This window comes from Zonotrichia leucophrys, chromosome 5, assembly GCF_028769735.1.
Source record: "Zonotrichia leucophrys gambelii isolate GWCS_2022_RI chromosome 5, RI_Zleu_2.0, whole genome shotgun sequence".
Lineage (NCBI taxonomy): Eukaryota > Metazoa > Chordata > Aves > Passeriformes > Passerellidae > Zonotrichia > Zonotrichia leucophrys.
The window spans coordinates 61,373,020-61,390,881 of NC_088175.1; the positions used below are offsets into that span (position 1 = coordinate 61,373,020).

The 17,862-nt window shown below is 52.6% G+C and overlaps 1 protein-coding gene across 2 annotated transcripts; it reads right to left on the bottom strand.

The window, feature by feature from the left end:
* Nucleotides 1–269: 269 nt before the first annotated feature.
* KLHL28 (kelch like family member 28) lies at nucleotides 270–17,802 on the bottom strand. Of its 2 annotated transcripts, XM_064715994.1 has the most exons (6): nucleotides 17,691–17,802; nucleotides 13,740–14,087; nucleotides 11,305–11,855; nucleotides 6,416–6,859; nucleotides 2,312–2,520; nucleotides 270–1,303 (listed from the first exon to the last, which is right to left on the bottom strand). In XM_064715994.1, the coding sequence occupies exons 2-6, from the start codon at nucleotides 14,085–14,087 to the stop codon at nucleotides 1,140–1,142; spliced, it is 1,716 nt and encodes a 571-aa protein (XP_064572064.1). In that variant the 5' UTR covers nucleotides 17,691–17,802; the 3' UTR covers nucleotides 270–1,139. The 2 variants fall into 2 exon arrangements, with proteins under 2 accessions (XP_064572064.1, XP_064572065.1); XM_064715995.1 differs by lacking the exons at nucleotides 270–1,303; nucleotides 2,312–2,520 and adding an exon at nucleotides 6,084–6,321 and having other exon boundaries at nucleotides 6,399–6,859.
* Between the last annotated feature and the right edge of the window lie 60 nt (nucleotides 17,803–17,862).

Sequence of the window (17,862 nt, forward strand, 5' to 3'; positions counted from 1 at the left end):
AGTTTTCAGTGAGCTCAGGGCTGTGCTCAACCCAGTGGGACTGGGGTGAACCCCAGGAGCTGCCCCTCAGCAGGACACACGTTTGGGATCAGCCCTTCTGACCTCCCTGCACTGCTGTGAAGGCAGAGCTGCCTGAAGAACCCGAGCTGGGGCGTCCCTGTTTGTGAGAATGGGAGCAATGAATCTGAAATCCCCCATGGATTCCACAGGGGTGAGACTGCAGAGCTGCAGGGGCACGGGGGGGTGGAGCAAAGAAGAAACCAAACCAGTGGAACAATCCAAACATGCTTTATGCACTGAAATCAGGAACAGCCTCGGGGGTACCCCTACATTTAGCACCATTGTGAGATGGGAACACTCAGAGGAAGCAACCACAGAGTCCTTGGAAAAAGGGGAACACGGACATGAGCGAGGGTGGGATGGGCTGGGATGGAGGTTTTATTTATTGGGTCTCATGCTAGGAATGCTGCTGCTGTGGTTTCTCCTCGCATTCCAACCGAAAGCACACAGCAGGATGAAGTCAGTTCATCTAGCACTCGTTTCTCCATGAGCAGAAAACAGAAAGGAAAAGTTAAAAATGCAAATTCTCTCCGTCAGATCCAAAAACGTCCCGAGGAGGCAAGAAATTTGCCTTGTAAACGTCTCCAAGGATCATCCCAGCCCTCCTAGCAGGAAGCAGGTGACAAAGGAGAGTACAGGCAACATCCTATGGCATTTATTATGTACAAACCTTGAGATACAGAAACAAGGCAGCCCTTGAGTTACCGGTCACGAAAAGCCCCTGGAGCTTTCCCGGTGTGCAGCCAGGCAGGGCTCAGCCCCCCTGCGCTCACCCCCACGCTCACCCAGCCTCCCCCGGCTCGGGAGCTCCGCATTCCACAGGAGGAACAGACACAACTCTAGAAAGGGTCGGATGGACACATTCCCAACTGGATGGGCGCATTCCCAACTGGGTGGGCGCATTCCCAACTGGATGCCAGCTCTCTCCCGAACCCCAGCCGCGAGCAGGGTGCCAAAGGCAGCGGGACACGGAGCTCTCGCCCTGTGCTCCCGCAGTACCGGAGGGTGCCCGGGCCCCGGGAGCGGCTCCCTGGCGGCCCCGGGCTCAGCTCCGGCCGCCCCGTGCGAGGGCAGCGGCCTCAGAGCGCCGTGAGGCCGAAGTTGCAGCGGCAGTACATCATCCCCGCCGAGTCCAGCCACGAGTCCGAGATGGGCTCGTACCTCTGCACCGTGTTCAGGTAGGAGGAGCCCGAGTGTCCCCCCACCACGTACAGCTGGTTATCGATCACCGCCGCGCCCACGCCTGCGGAGAGAGGAGAGCGTCAAACCCTGCGGGATCAAACCCCGCGGCACCCAACCCTGTGGCACCCAGCCCTGCGGGATCAAACCCTGGGCATTGAACCCTGTGGCAACAAACCCTGGGGCACCCGACCCTGGGCATCAAATCCTGTGGCACCAAACCCTGGGGCATCAAACCCTGGGGCACCCAGCCCTGCAGGATCAAACCCTGGGCACCAAACCCTGTGGCACCCAGCCCTGCAGGATCAAACCCTGGGCACCCAACCCTGTGGCACCCAGCCCTGCAGGATCAAACCCTGGGCATCAAACCTTGAGGGAACCGGGCTCTGTCCCCACCCGGAGCCACCCACAGAGCCCCCTCTGGCTAAAGAAAAGGGCTGTGAACAAGGAGGTCTCTCTGTTTGGCTCTGACACTCCTTTTGTGCTGTTCTCATCCCCTTTCCTACAATGAAACCTCCCTCTGTGCTGCTGCCCCATCAGGGACCGTGGGACAGGACCCGGGAATGTCCCCAGCTGGAGGGGCCCACAGGGCTCATCCCAGCCCCATCCCTGCCCAGACCCCCAACAATCCCACCCTGGGCATTGCTGTCCAAACCCTCCTGGAGCTCTGGCAGCTTTGGGGCCGTGCCCATTCCCTGGGGAAGAACCTTTCCTAAAATCCAGCCTGACCCTCCCTGGCACAGCCCCAGCTCTCCCTGAGCCCTGTCCCTGTCCCAGAGCAGAGATGGGAGTTGCACCACAACCCTGCGCCCCTGAATCTCCACACCCAACAGAACAGTGAGCACAGAACTGCTGCAACTCATCACTGCTGAAATCCCTGAAAAAAACAGGAGGTAGAGTAGAATTACTACTTCCCATAATTTTTGTCACAGCTCAGCATTAATAAACTGAACTTGGAGAAAATCCAGATCCTCTCACAGAGTGCTGGAGTGACCCTCACCCAGCGATGGAGGCCCTGGCACTGTCCCTGCAGGTGTTACCAGCTCAGAGGTTCATCCCTGCCATGTCCCACCTGTCCTGGGCTCCTTCATGGGCCGGCACACCGTCCACTGGTTCTGGTGGGGGTCGTACCTCTCGATGCTGGACAGGTGGGACACCCCGTTGTGTCCCCCCACCACGAAGATGAAGCCCAGCATGACCCCCACCCCAAAGTTTATCCGTTTGTCAGCCATGGAGGCCACGGTCTCCCAGGAGTTCTTGCTCGGATCGTAGCGTTCCATGCTGCAAGGCAAACACAGCTATGAGACTGGGATCTCAGGAATTCACTCCTGGAGTGGCACAGACACAGCTGGCTCTGCCAGAATTACCACACATATGGAATAATGGAACACAGAAGAAAGGGCTGGAGTGTGGGATCTCAGCACCTCAGGACTGAGGTGCCGAGTCACCAAGAGCACCCTTGGGGGGCTCGGGAGTCCTGGAATGTTCCAGAAGTGTCTGGTGGCTGCACTTTGATCCTACACAGGAGACGACACCTGTATGAGGACAGGAGGGTTTCACCGGGGTGAATGGTGAAGGGATTGGTTAATTAGAGGGTGAAACACAGGGTTTAGGATTTCTGTACAGGGGGGTTTAGAGAAGTAAGATGGAGGAATTGGGGCGTGTCCTGTCCTTCTTCTTCTTCTTCTTCTCCTCCATCTTCTGTGGTGATGGTGGCACTTTGGGATTGGTCATTACTAAAAGTGCACTGGGCAATAAGGATAAAAGGTATTGGGGAAAAATGATAAATATTGTACATGCAACTTTGGGTATAAAGATAGGTGACCGCCCGGAGGGCAGGGAGTGTGCTCATGGCTGGCTGCTGAGCAGAGCTCTGTCGGGCCGAGAGAAAATCTTTTAGATAAACAATTAATAAACACAGAGACTGAAAGAAGAACTGAAGCCTCTTCTCGTCCTTTGATACGCGGGCTGCCCCAAGGCCACCCCGGGCCTTTCCAGGCCATCCAAACAGCCGAAAACCGGACACTGGAGCTGATGGAAAATTCAGCGTTGCAGTTGTTCGGCACAACCCAACAACAGCACCCAGAAGTTGTGTTATCATCTGGGAAGCATCAGCCACACCCCAGGGCACTGCCACAACCAAAGCAGCCCAACAGTGTTGCCAAAATTCAGTTTTAACCTGTTTTTATAATATATTCAGTCAAAGGCTGGGCACAATGACCTTAAAAGACTTTTCCATCCCATATTTCCCCCTGGCAAAGCAGCTGGTTCAGCCTCCCCCATGTCCTCCCTGTCCTGGATCTTCAGGTCACACCCTAAAAACAAGAGGTTCCTCAGAGCTGAGAGCTCCTTCAGGATGTCTGGTGCGATTTTTTAAAATAAGAATTTAAAATGCATATCACATAAATATCAATCTATTAAAATATTATAATAATCTATTAAAATAATATCATAGCCTAGAAAAATAATCTATTAAAATATAATAATCTAGTAAAATAATATAATAATCCAGTAAAATAATATAATAATCTATTAAAATAATCTTATAACCTATTAAAACAAAAATGCTGTGGGGAACTGAACACAATGCAGAGCTGAAGTGTATTTCTGTGGCTACACAGCAAATCCAAAATTACCTTGAGGTTGGCCTGAAAATAACATTCAGAGAGAAAAAGCATGTGGAGAGTGTATTTATATTCCTCAGGAAAAGCTCAAAAGAGGCTGCTGATCAAACCACTGAGGGCAGGAGAGGTTTCAGGATCAAAGGGAAATGAATTCTCATCGTTATTAATAATTTTGATCACTGTACAGATGGTCAGTCATTAACACACTCATGGCTCAGAGCTGCTCCTGCCCAAGCACAGAGGGGCAGGAAAAAAGGGAAGAGAGCAGCAGCAGCAGCACAGAGTTTGGAAAAGGAGTTCATTACCCAGTGTGAGCTTGATTTAATGCCAGAGCTTGGAGGAGCCTGGTGCTGCACGGCATGGCTCAGCACTCACCCCTCCAATCATAAATAAAACCAGGATTATTCACAGAATATGGAACACCCTGAGTCAGGATGATCAAGGATCCATTTCTAATAGAAAGAAGAATCTTTTCCTAAAAGAAGAACCTTTTCCTAATATCCAACCTAAACCTCCCTGACTCAGTCTGAAGTATAAAAAGTCAATGCAATTCATCATCACAACACCTGGTGCCACTCTGCTGAACAATCCCTGTGTCCCTCCCTAGGAACAAGGGTTTCATTCTTTATTCATCTCTTACACTTGTAGTTTATTATTCTGCTTCCTGGAGGGACATTCAGCTGATTTGTCCCCATTTGAATGATGGAAAATGATTCCTGTGGATAACTGGCAGTCCCTGGACATCCCCAGGGAACAGAGGAGTTAATGAGCTGGTGGTTCCAGGAAAACTCCTTGGGAATGCAAGGTCTGAAACAAGCCCTGGAGTCAGAGCAGAACTGCCCATCCTCAATCCTGCTATGAGCAGTAACACTATTCAAGATCCCATCAGAGTTTTATGTTTATTTTGTTGTATTGAGCATGGGACAACCCCAATTCACCTCAAATCAGAGCTTTTGTGGTAAAGCTCAGCACCCACCCTCAGATTTTGCAGGCTTGAGCTCCAAGGCTCAATAATGTGCAGGCATGTCTTTGTTTTCATCTTTTTGGTAAAATCACCTTTTAGGCGATCTAAAAAAGAGCCCAAACAAGGTGGAACACACAAAGTGGAATAAAAATAAAGATCTCCCTTTTGACTGATGGGACTGGTTTGACAGTACAGGGATTAATGAGGCCCAGGATCCACTGGAGATTATTTAATTGGGTGCCCAGGTGGGCACAGGGTCATCCCAGCACATACCTGTTCATGTGGGCAGGGAAAGGATAATGAACCTACCTGTGGGGTTTGCTGGTGCCAGGTGGGCACAGATCACCCCCAGCCCGTACCTGTTTGTGAGGGCAGGGAAGTATTTAAAAGGCTGCCAGTGGGGTTGGTGGTGCCCAGCTGGGTCATCCCAGCACATACCTGTTCATGTGGGCAGGACAAGGATTAAAAACGCTGCCCAGGATGTTTTGGTGGTGCCCAGGTGCCCCCAGCACACACCTGTTCATGTGGGCAGGGGAAGGATTAAAAAGGCTACCTGTGAAGTTTGGTGGTGCCCAGGTCACCCCAGCCTGTACCTGTTCATATGGGCAGGGGAAGGTTTAATAAGGCTGCCCAGGAGGTTTGTGCTGGTGCCCAGGTGGGCACAGGTGACCCCAGCACATCCTTGTTCATGTGAGCAGGGGAAGGATAATGAATCTACCTGTGGGGTTTGCTGGTGCCAGGTGGGCACAGGTGCCCCCATCCCATACCTGTTCATGTGGGCAGGGAAAGGATAATGAACCTACCTGTGGGGTTTGCTGTGCCAGGTGGGCACAGGTACCCCCAGCCCGTACCTGTTCATGTGGGCAGGGGAAGGATTAATGAGCTTGCACAGGACATTTTGATTTCGCCCAGGTGCCCCCATCCCATACCTGTTCATGTGGGCAGGGAAAGGATTAATGAGCCTGCCCAGGGTGTTTTGGTGGTGCCCCCAGCCCGTACCTGTTCATGTGGGCAGGGGAAGGATTAATGAGCTTGCACAGGACATTTTGGTTTTGCCCAGGTGCCCGTATCTGTTCATGTGGGCAGGCAAGGATTAATGAGCCTGCCCAGGCCATTTTGGTTTTGCCCAGGTGCCTCCATCCCATACCTGTTCATGTGGGCAGGCAAGGATTAATAAACCCACCCAGGACATTTTGGTTTTGCCCAGGTGCCCGTATCTGTTCATGTGGGCAGGCAAGGATTAATAAACCCACCCAGGACATTTTGGTTTTGCCCAGGTGCCCCCATCCCATACCTGTTCATGTGGGCAGGCAAGGATTAATAAACCTGCCCAGGCCATTTTGGTTTTGCCCAGGTGCCTGTACCTGTTCATGTGGGCAGGCAAGGATTAATAAACCCGCCTAGAGCATTTTGGTTTTGCCCAGGTGCCCCCATCCCATACCTGTTCATGTGGGCAGGACAAGGATTAATGAGCCTGCCCAGGGTGTTTTGGTGGTGCCCCCATCCCATACCTGTTCATGTGGGCAGGCAAGGATTAATAAACCCACCCAGGCCATTTTGGTTTTGCCCAGGTGCCCCCATCCCATACCTGTTCATGTGGGCAGGCCCGTAGCCCCCGATGGCGTAGATCATGCCGTCCAGCACGGCGGCAGCGAAGCAGCTCCGTGTCCTGCTCATGGGCGCCACCAGCTGCCACTCCTTGCCCTTGGGCACGTACTTCTCCACGCTCCTGAGGTAGGACTGGCCGTCGTAGCCGCCCAGGGCGTAGAGCTCGCCGGCCAGCACGGCCACGCCCAGCGTGCTGCGGCTCTCGAACATCCTCTCCAGGGAGCTCCAGGTGTTGGTGTCGGGGTCCCAGCACTCCACGGAGCTCTCGTGCTTCCTGTAGCTGATGCCCTGGCACACGTGGGTGGCGATGCCCCCCACCACGTACATCTTCTGCTCCAGCACGCACACCCCGAACTCGTAGCGGGGGATGCTCAGGGGGGCCAGCCCGATCCACGAGTCGTTCTGGGGGAAATACATCTCCATGCTGCAGGGCAAACACAGCCAGTCAGCACAGGGAGAACTGGGGGAAATACATCTCCATGCTGCAGGGCAAACACAGCCAGTCAGCAAAGGGAGAACTGGGGGAAATACATCTCCATGCTGCAGGGCAAACACACAGCCAGTCAGCAAAGGGAGAACTGGGGGAAATAAATACATCTCCATGCTGCAAGGCAAACACAGCCAGTCAGCAAAGGGAGAACTGGGGGAAATACATCTCCATGCTGCAGGGCAAACGCACGGCCAGTCAGCAAAGGGAGAACTGGAATGGCTGAAAATGTGCCCCAAAGGGAGGGGAAAACACACCAAAAACAAACCAAACCAGCCTCAGAAATGGGAGAGAGAAAAGTAAATTACAGAGAGGGAAGCATGCATCTGCATTTACAAATGTACATTTAGAAACTACAGCTAGCACTTTATAAATGTGGATTTTATGCGCACTCTGTAATTTAAACAAAGTGTCCACGTAGCACAAACTACCCTGAAAAATACATCTTTAAAACAGCTTATTTCTCTTAAACAGCATTCTCAACCTTAAATCTAAGGCTAAACCTTAAGGCTAAACCCTCTACCTTAAAGCTCAACCCTAAACCCCAAAGCTCAACCTTAAAATACCATTTTCTTTTAATTATACTCAGTGTGTGTATACTCAGGGTCTAGTTTGCCCCATATAAAGTCTAGCCAATCTACCTGAATAGTTTAATTAATAATTTAGCTAAATAATTAAGAGGTTATCTGGTTCAGAGGAAACACGATCTGTTCAAAAACCATACAGGAGTGTGAGGCTCCTGGCGAGCTGGCAGGCACTAAGAGCCTGAAACAGGAGCTGCTGAGACACCAGAGAATAGAGATTAAATATATTCTAGGTAGTTTTGTTATTATGAAGCACCAAAAAATCGAAAATAATCCAAATTATACTGGGAAGCTACAGATCATATTTTTATAATCGCTGAAGAAGGTGGGAAAGAAGCAGAGCTGAAGAACATCAGAGAATTACTTTAGTCACTCAAACATTTTTTTATGAAGCACAAACCGCCCTTAATTTTTAAATCTATAAACCCAACAATTCCCAGCCCTGACATCTGGTTTAATATCTGACTATCACTGGGAAAATCCACTTGAAATGACTTTGGTACCTCTGAACCCAGGGAAAAGCACACCCAGCTCTGGCCAGGTTCTCACAAGTGCCTCTCCCTGCAAGCACAGAACTGTCCCAGCAGAGCAGATGCCAGAATGTGCTGCAGAACCCAGCAGTGGAACCAGTTCAGGCAGCCTGGCTGGGCACAGGAACACTCCTGGGGCTGCTCAGGCACACTGAACATCAAAGCTGCCAGTGCAAGTACAAATGGGTATTTGTATAGGAACAGCCCACACACACTTTAACCAGCAGCTCTGGTTAATGGAATGCTAATCCCATGTTCCGAGCACACCCAGCCACACCAGCCTGGGACATAAAGTTGTTTTTCTCTCTCTTTTGCCCCTTCTGCTCCAGGAGGAGCCTCAGGGACTCTCCAGGAACTGAGGAGGTTCATTGTGGGATGCAGTGAAGGAGGGGCAGCCGCTGTTCCTGCCTGCACAGACACCTGCCCACAGCTGGGATTAAAGCCAGGGTCACACCATGATCCAGAACTCCTTCATGGAACCCAGCATGCCTGAGGCTGGGAAAGAGCTCCAAGATCAGAGTCCCAGCTGTGCCCAATGCCCACCCTGTGCCCAGCCCAGAGCTCTCAGTGCCCCCTCCAGGGATGGGCACTGCAACCCTCCCTGGGCAGTGCCAAGGCCTGAGCCCCCTTTCCATTTTCACAGGGGCAGCGCAAGAGGGAATGGCCTGAAGCTGAAGGAGGGCAGGGATGGATGGGAGATTGGGAATTGGGAATTCCTGGCTGGGCTGGAATTGCCAGAGCAGCTGTGGCTGCCCCTGGATCCCTGGCAGTGCCCAAGGCCAGGCTGGACATTGGGACAATGGAGCCCATCCAGGGTGGAATTGGGATTTAAGGTCCTTTCCCACCCAAACCAGTCTGGGATTCTATAAAATCCCCAGAAGCAAAGAGTTTTTGGGCCTCCTGGTACAAAGCTGGCAAAAGCAAGCCTGTATCTTTATTCCCTGTGAAATCCGTGCTCATCCAGCTGATCCCTAAAATCCAGGTCCTTCCTCCTGCACATCCTTAGGGAGTGACTCCCTGGGGCTTCACACATTTCCCACCACCCTGAAGCCCTAAATTGGATGAAAATCCCTAAACTCCACCCTAACACAATCACTGAATAAATAAATCTCTTCATTAAAGGAAAAAATCCCAGAATCCCAGGATCCCTGAGGTTGGAAAGAGCTCCAAGATCAGAGTCCCAGCTGTGCCCAATGCCCACCCTGTGCCCAGCCCAGAGCTCTCAGTGCCCCCTCCAGGGATGGGCACTGCAACCCTCCCTGGGCAGCCACTTCCATTTTTCCCTTTAAACAATTCCTCCTGCAAATATCCTGTAATCCCTCAGAACAGACAGAGGCAGAGCTCAGATCCATCCCTCTCTTCTGGATGGAAAAATCCAACAATTCATTCCCAAAATTCAGGCATGGCAGCCACTAAATAACACAGGACAGCTGCTGGGGAGACAATTCCTGCTTCCAGAGAAAAACTTTTGTCCTAAATCACATCTGAGGATCAACAATGCAATGGAAAACCTGGAGCGAAACCCAACCTGGCATTACTGAAATATGTTCAGACTAGATTGGAAATTTCATCAAAATCAGTCCCAAAAATCTTATCAAAATCTGATCAAAATGAGCCCCAAGCTGGAACTCCCAGGTACAATTTTCCATGGGGAAATTGCTGCTGTGCCCAGCCTGAGGCCGTTCCCTCTGCTCCTTCACTCTGCTCTGATTAACTCTATTTTAATTCCAATGTTGAATTATCAGGAAGCACATTTGTCAGACAGCAAGGTAATTTCTATGATTTGTTTGTAATAATAACAAATCAGAGGGAAAATTAAGTAAAATGAAAATACCTGGAAGGAAAAATAAGAACTGTGCAGACTTAATTAACCTTATTAACTCAATCAACAGAATGAAAATTATTCCAGAGCTTTTTTGTTTGCACAAACAAATGTCTGGCACAAACAAAACCCCCTAACACTGCAAATTATTAATGAAATAAAAAAAAAAAAGCATTTTGAAGTTGGGGATAATCCTTGTTAAAAAAACTGCTGAAGAGTTTTTATGGAGGAACTTGGGTCTCATTCTTGTTAAAAAAAGAGGAAACCTGCTGGGGAGTTTTTATGGAAGAACTTGGGGCTCATCCTTGTCAAAAAAAAAAACACTGAAGAATTTTTATGGAAGAACTTGGGGCTCATGCTGGTTAAAAAAAAAAACCTGCTGGAGAGTTTTAATGGAGAAACTTGGGACTCATTCTAATTAAAAAAAGAAAACCTGCTGAACAGTTTTTTATGGGAAAATTTTGGGTTCATCCTTGTTAAAAAATCCCTCTGGAGAGTTTTTACAGAAGAACTTGGGGTTCATCCTTGTTAAAAAAAAGAAAACCTGCTGAAGAGTTTTTATGGAAGAACTTGGGGCTCATCCTTGTTAATAAAACCTGAAGAGTTTTTATGGAAGAACTTGGGGCTCATGCTGGTTAAAAAAAGAGAAACCTTCTGGAGAGTTTCTATGGAGCAACTTGGGCTCATGCCTGTTAAAAAAAAAGAAAACCTGCTGCACAGTTTTTATGGAGAAATTTTGGGTTCATCCTTGTTAAAAAAGCCCACTGGAGAGTTTTTGTGGAGGAACTTGGGGCTCATCCCTATTAAAAAAGGAAAACCTGCTGAAGAGTTTTTATGGAGAAAAAACCTGGGGCTCATCCCTGTTAAAAAGACCTGCTGAAGAGTTTTTGTGCAGCAACTTTGGGTTCGTCCTTGTTAAAAAAAACTGCTGGAGATTTTAATGGAGCAACTTGGGGCTCATCCTTGTTAAAAAAAGAAAAAGAAAACCTGCTGAAGAGTTTCTATGGAAAAATTAGGGCTCATCCTTGTTAAAGAAAATCTGCTGAAGAGAAACTTGGGGCTCATCCTTGTTACAAAAAGAAAACCTGCTGAAGTTTTTATGGAAGAACTTGGGGCTCATGGTGGTTAAAAAAAAAAAAAAGAAAACCTGCTGGAGAGTTTTTATGGAGAAACTTGGAAGTCAATCTGCTGAAGAGCTTCTATGGAGGAACTTGGGGCTCATCCTTGTTAAAGAAAAAAGAAAACCTGCTGAAGAGTTTCTATGGAAAAATTAGGGCTCATCCTTGTTAAAGAAAACCTGCTGAAGAGTTTTGATGGAGGAAAAGAACAACCACAGCCTGCAAACCCTGGTGGCACTCCCAGATCCCTTCCAACCCCAGAGATGGGGGATCCCAGCTGCCAGTGCCCTGCCAGGGGTGCCAGGCAGTGCCCAGGGCCGCTCCTCACCTCTCCAGGCAGGCGAAGAGGCCGGCCTTGCCCCCCACGGCACACAGCACCTTGGGCGCACAGCGGGGCCGCGTCAGCAGCATGGTCTGGTGGGACAGTCTGTGCTCGGGCATGAAGTGGTACTTGAGGGCCTCGTTGAGCAGGTGCTTGCAGGTGTGGTCGTCCCGGATCAGGTGGTTGGCCTCGTAGAGGCGCGTGAGGAACTTGACGCTGAGCAGGGGCAGGCGCACGCAGTGCAGCAGCTGCGCCAGGTACTTCTGGCGCTCCTGCACGTCGTACTTGATCCAGGCCTCCAGGGCGTAGAACACCGTCTCCTCCGTCAGCACGTTCAGGCAGTCGTTGGACACGATCTCGTCCAGCTCCGAGTGCGTCAGCTCCAGGAACTCCTCGGTCTGGCACACGTCCTCGAAGTTCTGGCAGATGAACTTGCTGGCGGCCAGGTAGAGCTCGCGGCAGCCGTAGGTCTCGGCGAAGCGCGAGATGCCGATGCAGTTGCCGGGGTCCAGCTGGCTCTCCAGGAAGGCGCAGCACTCCTTGACCACCAGCTTCACCTGTATTGGAATTAAATCCCGATATTGCCGTGCCTGGGCTCGTCTGGCCTTGCTGCTGGACCAAAGGTGGCAGCTGGGGTGGTTTCACTCCACAGACACCTCGGGCTGGTGGGTGTGTGGTGTTTCACCCCACAGACACTTTTGGCTGGTGGGTGTGTGGTGTTTCACCCCACAGACACCTCTGGCTGGTGGGTGTGTGGTGTTTCACCCCACAGACACCTCTGGCTGGGTGTGTGGTGTCTCACCCCACAGACACTTTTGGCTGGTGGGTGTGTGGTGTTTCACCCCACAGACACTTTTGGCTGTGCAATGTGTGGTGTTTCACCCCACAGACACCTCTGGCTGGTGGGTGTGTGGTGTTTCACCCCACAGACACCTCTGGCTGGTGGGTGTGTGGTGTTTCACCCCACAGACACCTCTGGCTGGTGGGTGTGTGGTGTTTCACCCCACAGACACCTTTGGCTGGTGGGTGTGTGGTGTTTCACCCCACAGACACCTCTGGCTGGTGGGTGTGTGGTGTTTCACCCCACAGACACTTTGGGCTGGTGGGTGTGTGGTGTTTCACCCCACAGACACTTTGGGCTGGTGGGTGTGTGGTGTTTCACCCCACAGACACCTCTGGCTGGTGGGTGTGTGGTGTTTCACCCCACAGACACCTTTGGCTGGTGGGTGTGTGGTGTTTCACCCCACAGACACCTCTGGCTGGTGGGTGTGTGGTGTTTCACCCCACAGACACCTCTGGCTGGGTGTGTGGTGTTTCACCCCACAGACACCTCTGGCTGGGTGTGTGGTGTTTCACCCCACAGACACTTTGGGCTGGTGGGTGTGTGGTGTTTCACCCCACAGACACCTTTGGCTGGTGGGTGTGTGGTGTTTCACCCCACAGACACCTCTGGCTGGTGGGTGTGTGGTGTTTCACCCCACAGACACTTTGGGCTGGTGGGTGTGTGGTGTTTCACCCCACAGACACTTTGGGCTGGTGGCTGTGTGGTGTTTCACCCCACAGACACCTCTGGCTAAGCTGGAAGCTGCAGCTGGCACTTGGGACAAGGCCAGGCATGCAGGAGCTCAGCTTTACCTCTGGTGGAGACGCTTTAAGGCAAGGTGAAGGAAAAAGGAGTTGGGTTCTGCTGGAGGGTTTGGATCCAGAGCTTTATTCCTGGCACACAGGCCTCTGAATGCAGCACCAGCTCCAACAGAACAACCAAACTGTGTGGGTGCTGCGTCTTTTAACCCCAGGGAGAGGGGCAGGGCAGGGGTAGGGATCCCACCAACCAGGTAAGGGGGGGAAGTCTCAGGGGACAAATGACACCTGGATGGCCCAATGTCCCCAGGGCTGAGAGGCATCTTTTGAACTCTGACAATTGTCGCAGACATCTTTTCATTAAAAATCCTTTCCTAGGATTTTTCCTTCTGAGAAGCTGAAAGGCTTCAGGAACAAAATGTAAACAATGGTTATCTGCTGCTGTGGAATGCAACAGGTGCATCTGGGATTAGTCTCATGTGGTTGTTTGTAATTAATGGCCAATCACAGCACAGCTGACTCGGACAGAGTCTGAGGCAGATGCCTTTGTTACCAGTCTTTCCTTGCTATTCTTAGCTTAGCTAGCCTTCTGAGATGAAACCTTTTCTTCTATTCTTTTAGTACAGTTTTAATCTAATATATATCATAAAATAATAAATCAGCCTTCTGAAACATGGAGTCAGATCCTCATCTCTTCCCTCATCCTGGGACCCCTGTGAACACCATCACAGCCAATCACTCGGTGCCCTTGCTGGAATGCCAAGACTGACAGACAGCTCTCAGCAAGGGAGGGGTTGTTGGCACAGCTGGGGAAGGACCTGGCATACTGAGACAGGCTGTTCCATGGCAGCACAACAGACCTGCAGCAGGTTGGCGGCGGGCAGCAGCGACTCCACGGTGTCCTGCGAGATGAAGACGGTGCCGGTGTAGGCGTACTCCACGATGGCCTGCAGCGCCGCCTCGTCCACGCACTGGAACTCCACCTCGGCGTTCTCCTTCTCCGACAGGTTCCCGGTGAACATGGCCTTGAAGTAGGGGCTGATGCTGGCCAGCACGGCCTTGTGCGCGTGGATCTTGGCCTCGCCGGCGCGCAGCACCACGTCACAGAGCTCCTGGTGCTGCCGCAGCAGGTTCAGGCCCTGCAGCAGCTGCTCCGAGTGCAGCGGGGTCAGCTTGGCCAGCAGGAACGGCGGGGACGACCCGTCCATCTGGGGCAAACACAGGCAGAGCTGTCACCTCGTGGTTTGGCACACACAACAGGTAAAAGGTGGTTTGCTGTCTAATAAAGTCCCCAGTTCCCCTTTGAACCCTGACTCGCTGCACTTTTTAGTGCAAGTTAAATCCTGGACCGTCAAATGTTCGTTAATAGTCTATGCTAGATTCAACTCTCAATTAAAAAAACCCACAACCATCACTTTGTTTTGTTCTGGAGTAAAATATTATTTGATTGTGCAGGGCCAGGAGCTGGACTGATGATCCCTGTGGATCCCTTCCCACTCAGGATACTCTGTGACTTTACATCAAGGGTTTGACAGAACTGAACAGTGGCTGAAACAGAAACAAACACAGATAACTAAAGAATACAACTGGCTTATTTGAGATGAAGTTTTAGAAGTTCTTAAACTCCTTTTGTGCAGTTCAGTTCCTGCACTAAACTCCTTTTGTTCAGCTCCCTGCCTGCTCAGTGCTCCTGGGGAGCAGCCCAGTCCTGCTGTGCCTGTCTCTGGCAGGGAGCAGCTCCCCATTGCCATTCCCTCTGCAGCCACCCCCACAGAGCCAGTGGGGCTGGAGCAGATTCCTGTGCTGTGGATGCACCGAGGAGCACAGGAGAAAGGGGAGATCCCCACCTCACCTCACCTGTGGCTCCCACCATGCCAGGAAACCCCTGCTGGGATGGGCTCAGAGCTGCCCCAGGTGAGCAGGGACAGGCTGAGCACCTGGAATTCTCAGCATTCCCCAGGTGAGCAGGGACAGGCTCAGCACCTGGAATTCTCAGCACCTGGAACTCTCAGCACTCCCCAGGTGAGCAGGGACAGGCTGAGCACCTGGAATTCTCAGCATTCCCCAGGTGAGCAGGGACAGGCTGAGCACCTGGAATTCTCAGCATTCCCCAGGTGAGCAGGGACAGGCTGAGCACCTGGAATTCTCAGCACCTGGAATTCTCAGCATTCCCCAGGTGAGCAGGGACAGGCTGAGCATCTGGAACTCTCAGCACTGCCCAGGTGAGCAGGGACAGGCTGAGCACCTGGAATTCTCAGCACCTGGAAATTCTCAGCACTCCCCAGGTGAGCAGGGACAGGCTCAGCACCTGGAATTCTCAGCACTCCCCAGGTGAGCAGGGGGACAGGCTGAGCACCTGGAACTCTCAGCACTGCCCAGGTGAGAAGGACAGGCTGAGCACCTGGAAATTCTCAGCACCTGGAAATTCTCAGCACTCCCCAGGTGAGCAGGGACAGGCTGAGCACCTGGAATTCTCAGCACCTGGAAATTCTCAGCACTCCCCAGGTGAGCAGGGACAGGCTCAGCACCTGGAATTCTCAGCACTCCCCAGGTGAGCAGGGACAGGCTCAGCACCTGGAATTCTCAGCACTGCCCAGGTGAGCAGGGACAGGCTGAGCACCTGGAATTCTCAGCACTCCCCAGGTGAGCAGGGACAGGCTGAGCATCTGGAATTCTCAGCATTCCCCAGGTGAGCAGGGACAGGCTGAGCACCTGGAATTCTCAGCACCTGGAAATTCTCAGCACTCCCCAGGTGAGCAGGGACAGGCTGAGCACCTGGAATTCTCAGCACCTGGAATTCTCAGCACTCCCCAGGTGAGCAGGGACAGGCTCAGCACCTGGAATTCTCAGCACTGCCCAGGTGAGGAGGGACAGGCTGAGCACCTGGAACTCTCAGCACTCCCCAGGTGAGCAGGGACAGGCTCAGCACCTGGAATTCTCAGCACTCCCCAGGTGAGCAGGGACAGGCTCAGCACCTGGAATTCTCAGCACCTGGAACTCTCAGCACTCCCCAGGTGAGCAGGGACAGGCTCAGCACCTGGAACTCTCAGCACTCCCCAGCCCTGGCAGCTGCCCACGCTCCCCAGGAGCTGCAGGAGAGCAGAATCCTCACTCCCCCACACAGCTGCTCTCCCCCACGTCCCCTGCACATCGTGACACCGGAGCCCCCGGGTTCCTGCCCTAATTGGAGGCACCTGCTCTAATTCCAGCTCCCTGAGCACTGCCAGGGTGCAGCAGCTCTTTGTTCAGCCCCCAGCCCTGCTCTGCTGAGAGGTGGAGGGTAGGGATGTGTCAGGATCCTGGGCCACAATCCCATTGTTCTGCAGGGAACAACCCCCCCTCCTGAGCAGAGCAGCTTTTGATTTGCTAAATGATCCCTGCAAGATCTCACTTCTTTTATCTTCATAATAAGTTCATCATCTGCACAGCTCCTTAAATGACACCTCACTTGCAGGTGAGCCCACTTAGAAGTGCTTAATTGGAAATAATCAAATGGGTTGCCAACGTTTAAATGCAGAATACAATAGCAGTGACAGGGAAGGGGCTGAAAAGGCTCTTACCCACCAAGAGATAAATAAGCTCTCCTATTATCACTCTTCACTGGAAAAAATAACTGAAAAAAACTCATTTAAGTGCATCTGCAAAAGATAACGTTTTCCCTACCACAATTTTGCAGCACAAATTATCCATGGAAAAATTTAAAAAATTAAAATCATAAAAAAGCTGTCCAGGGGCTAAAAGAATGTACTTCCCGTTTGTGTTCAGTTCCTGGTTTGATCATACAAACACACAAAAATCAGGAAACACAAGGCACCACCACATGGAAAAAGGAGTGGTCCCAGTTCAGCTGCAAAACCTGCCAGAACACCTATAAATAACCACATTTAAGGTATTCTGCACCAATAAAACTTCCTGTACCACTCTGGTAGAACCTTTCACCCCTCTGCATGGCCAGGCTCACCCAAACCATGGATTTGCTGTTATTTATTTTACTTTTTAGCAAGAAATCAGCAGCTGGAACATGAAGCAGCCCTGGAATCGCATCCCAGCCCAGCGACCCGTGCTCAGGACACCAAACGGCTCCGGGCTCTCAGATCTCCCAGCCCGTGGCTAAAACTTATCTCAACCTCAGCAGGGGTGGAAACAAAGAGGGGAGCCCAGGGAACACCTGAGCTGGGGCTGTGGGTGTGCTGGGGAGCAGCGCAGGAGCTGCGGGCTCTGCCGTGTCCCGAGCGCGGGTTTGGGACCGCCAGGGACGGGGCTGGGCTGGATCTGCGGCTGTCAGAGAGCCTGAGCCGGGCTGAGCGCGGCTCCAACACCCGGGGGAAGAGAGACAAACACAGCAGAGACTCCCCTGCTTCTGGAACTGCTGCTCTGCCCGGGGCTCGGAGCAAGCTGGGCTCCCGGTGTCCCTGACCAGAGTCCCTTCGGTGCCCCGGTTCCGTTCTCGGCCAGGTCCCGGAGCGCGCTGGGCTCCCGGTGTCCCTACACAGGGTCCCGGAGCACGCCCAGGGTCCTCCCAGCCCACAGCGCTCCGGGTCCCAGTGCTCCTGTCCGGAATCCCTTCCAACCCACACTGCTCCAGGTCCCGGAGCACGCTGGGCTCCCGGTGTCCCTGCCCACGGTCCCTCCCAGCCCACAGCGCTCCCGGTCCCCGCGGCTCCGCCACTCTCCCCGTGCCGGGCGGGCCCCCCGCGCAGCCGCTCCTGCCGCACTCGCACCCCGCCCGGGGACGCACGGCTCCCCTCACGGCCACCCCGCGGCAGTGTCCCCGCCGTGTCCCGGCCGTGCAGCGCCGGCCCCGCTCCCACCTGTGCCGGGGTGCCCCAGGCCCGGCCCGGCCGCGCCGCCGCCGCCTCGTTCCGCCGCTCCGCCACCGCCCGTCCGTCACTTCCGGCCGCCCCGCCCCGCGCGCCCCGCCAATTAACGGCCGTGCCGCCGCACACACCCACACCCGCTGGCCCCCGGGCGCTACCACAGCGA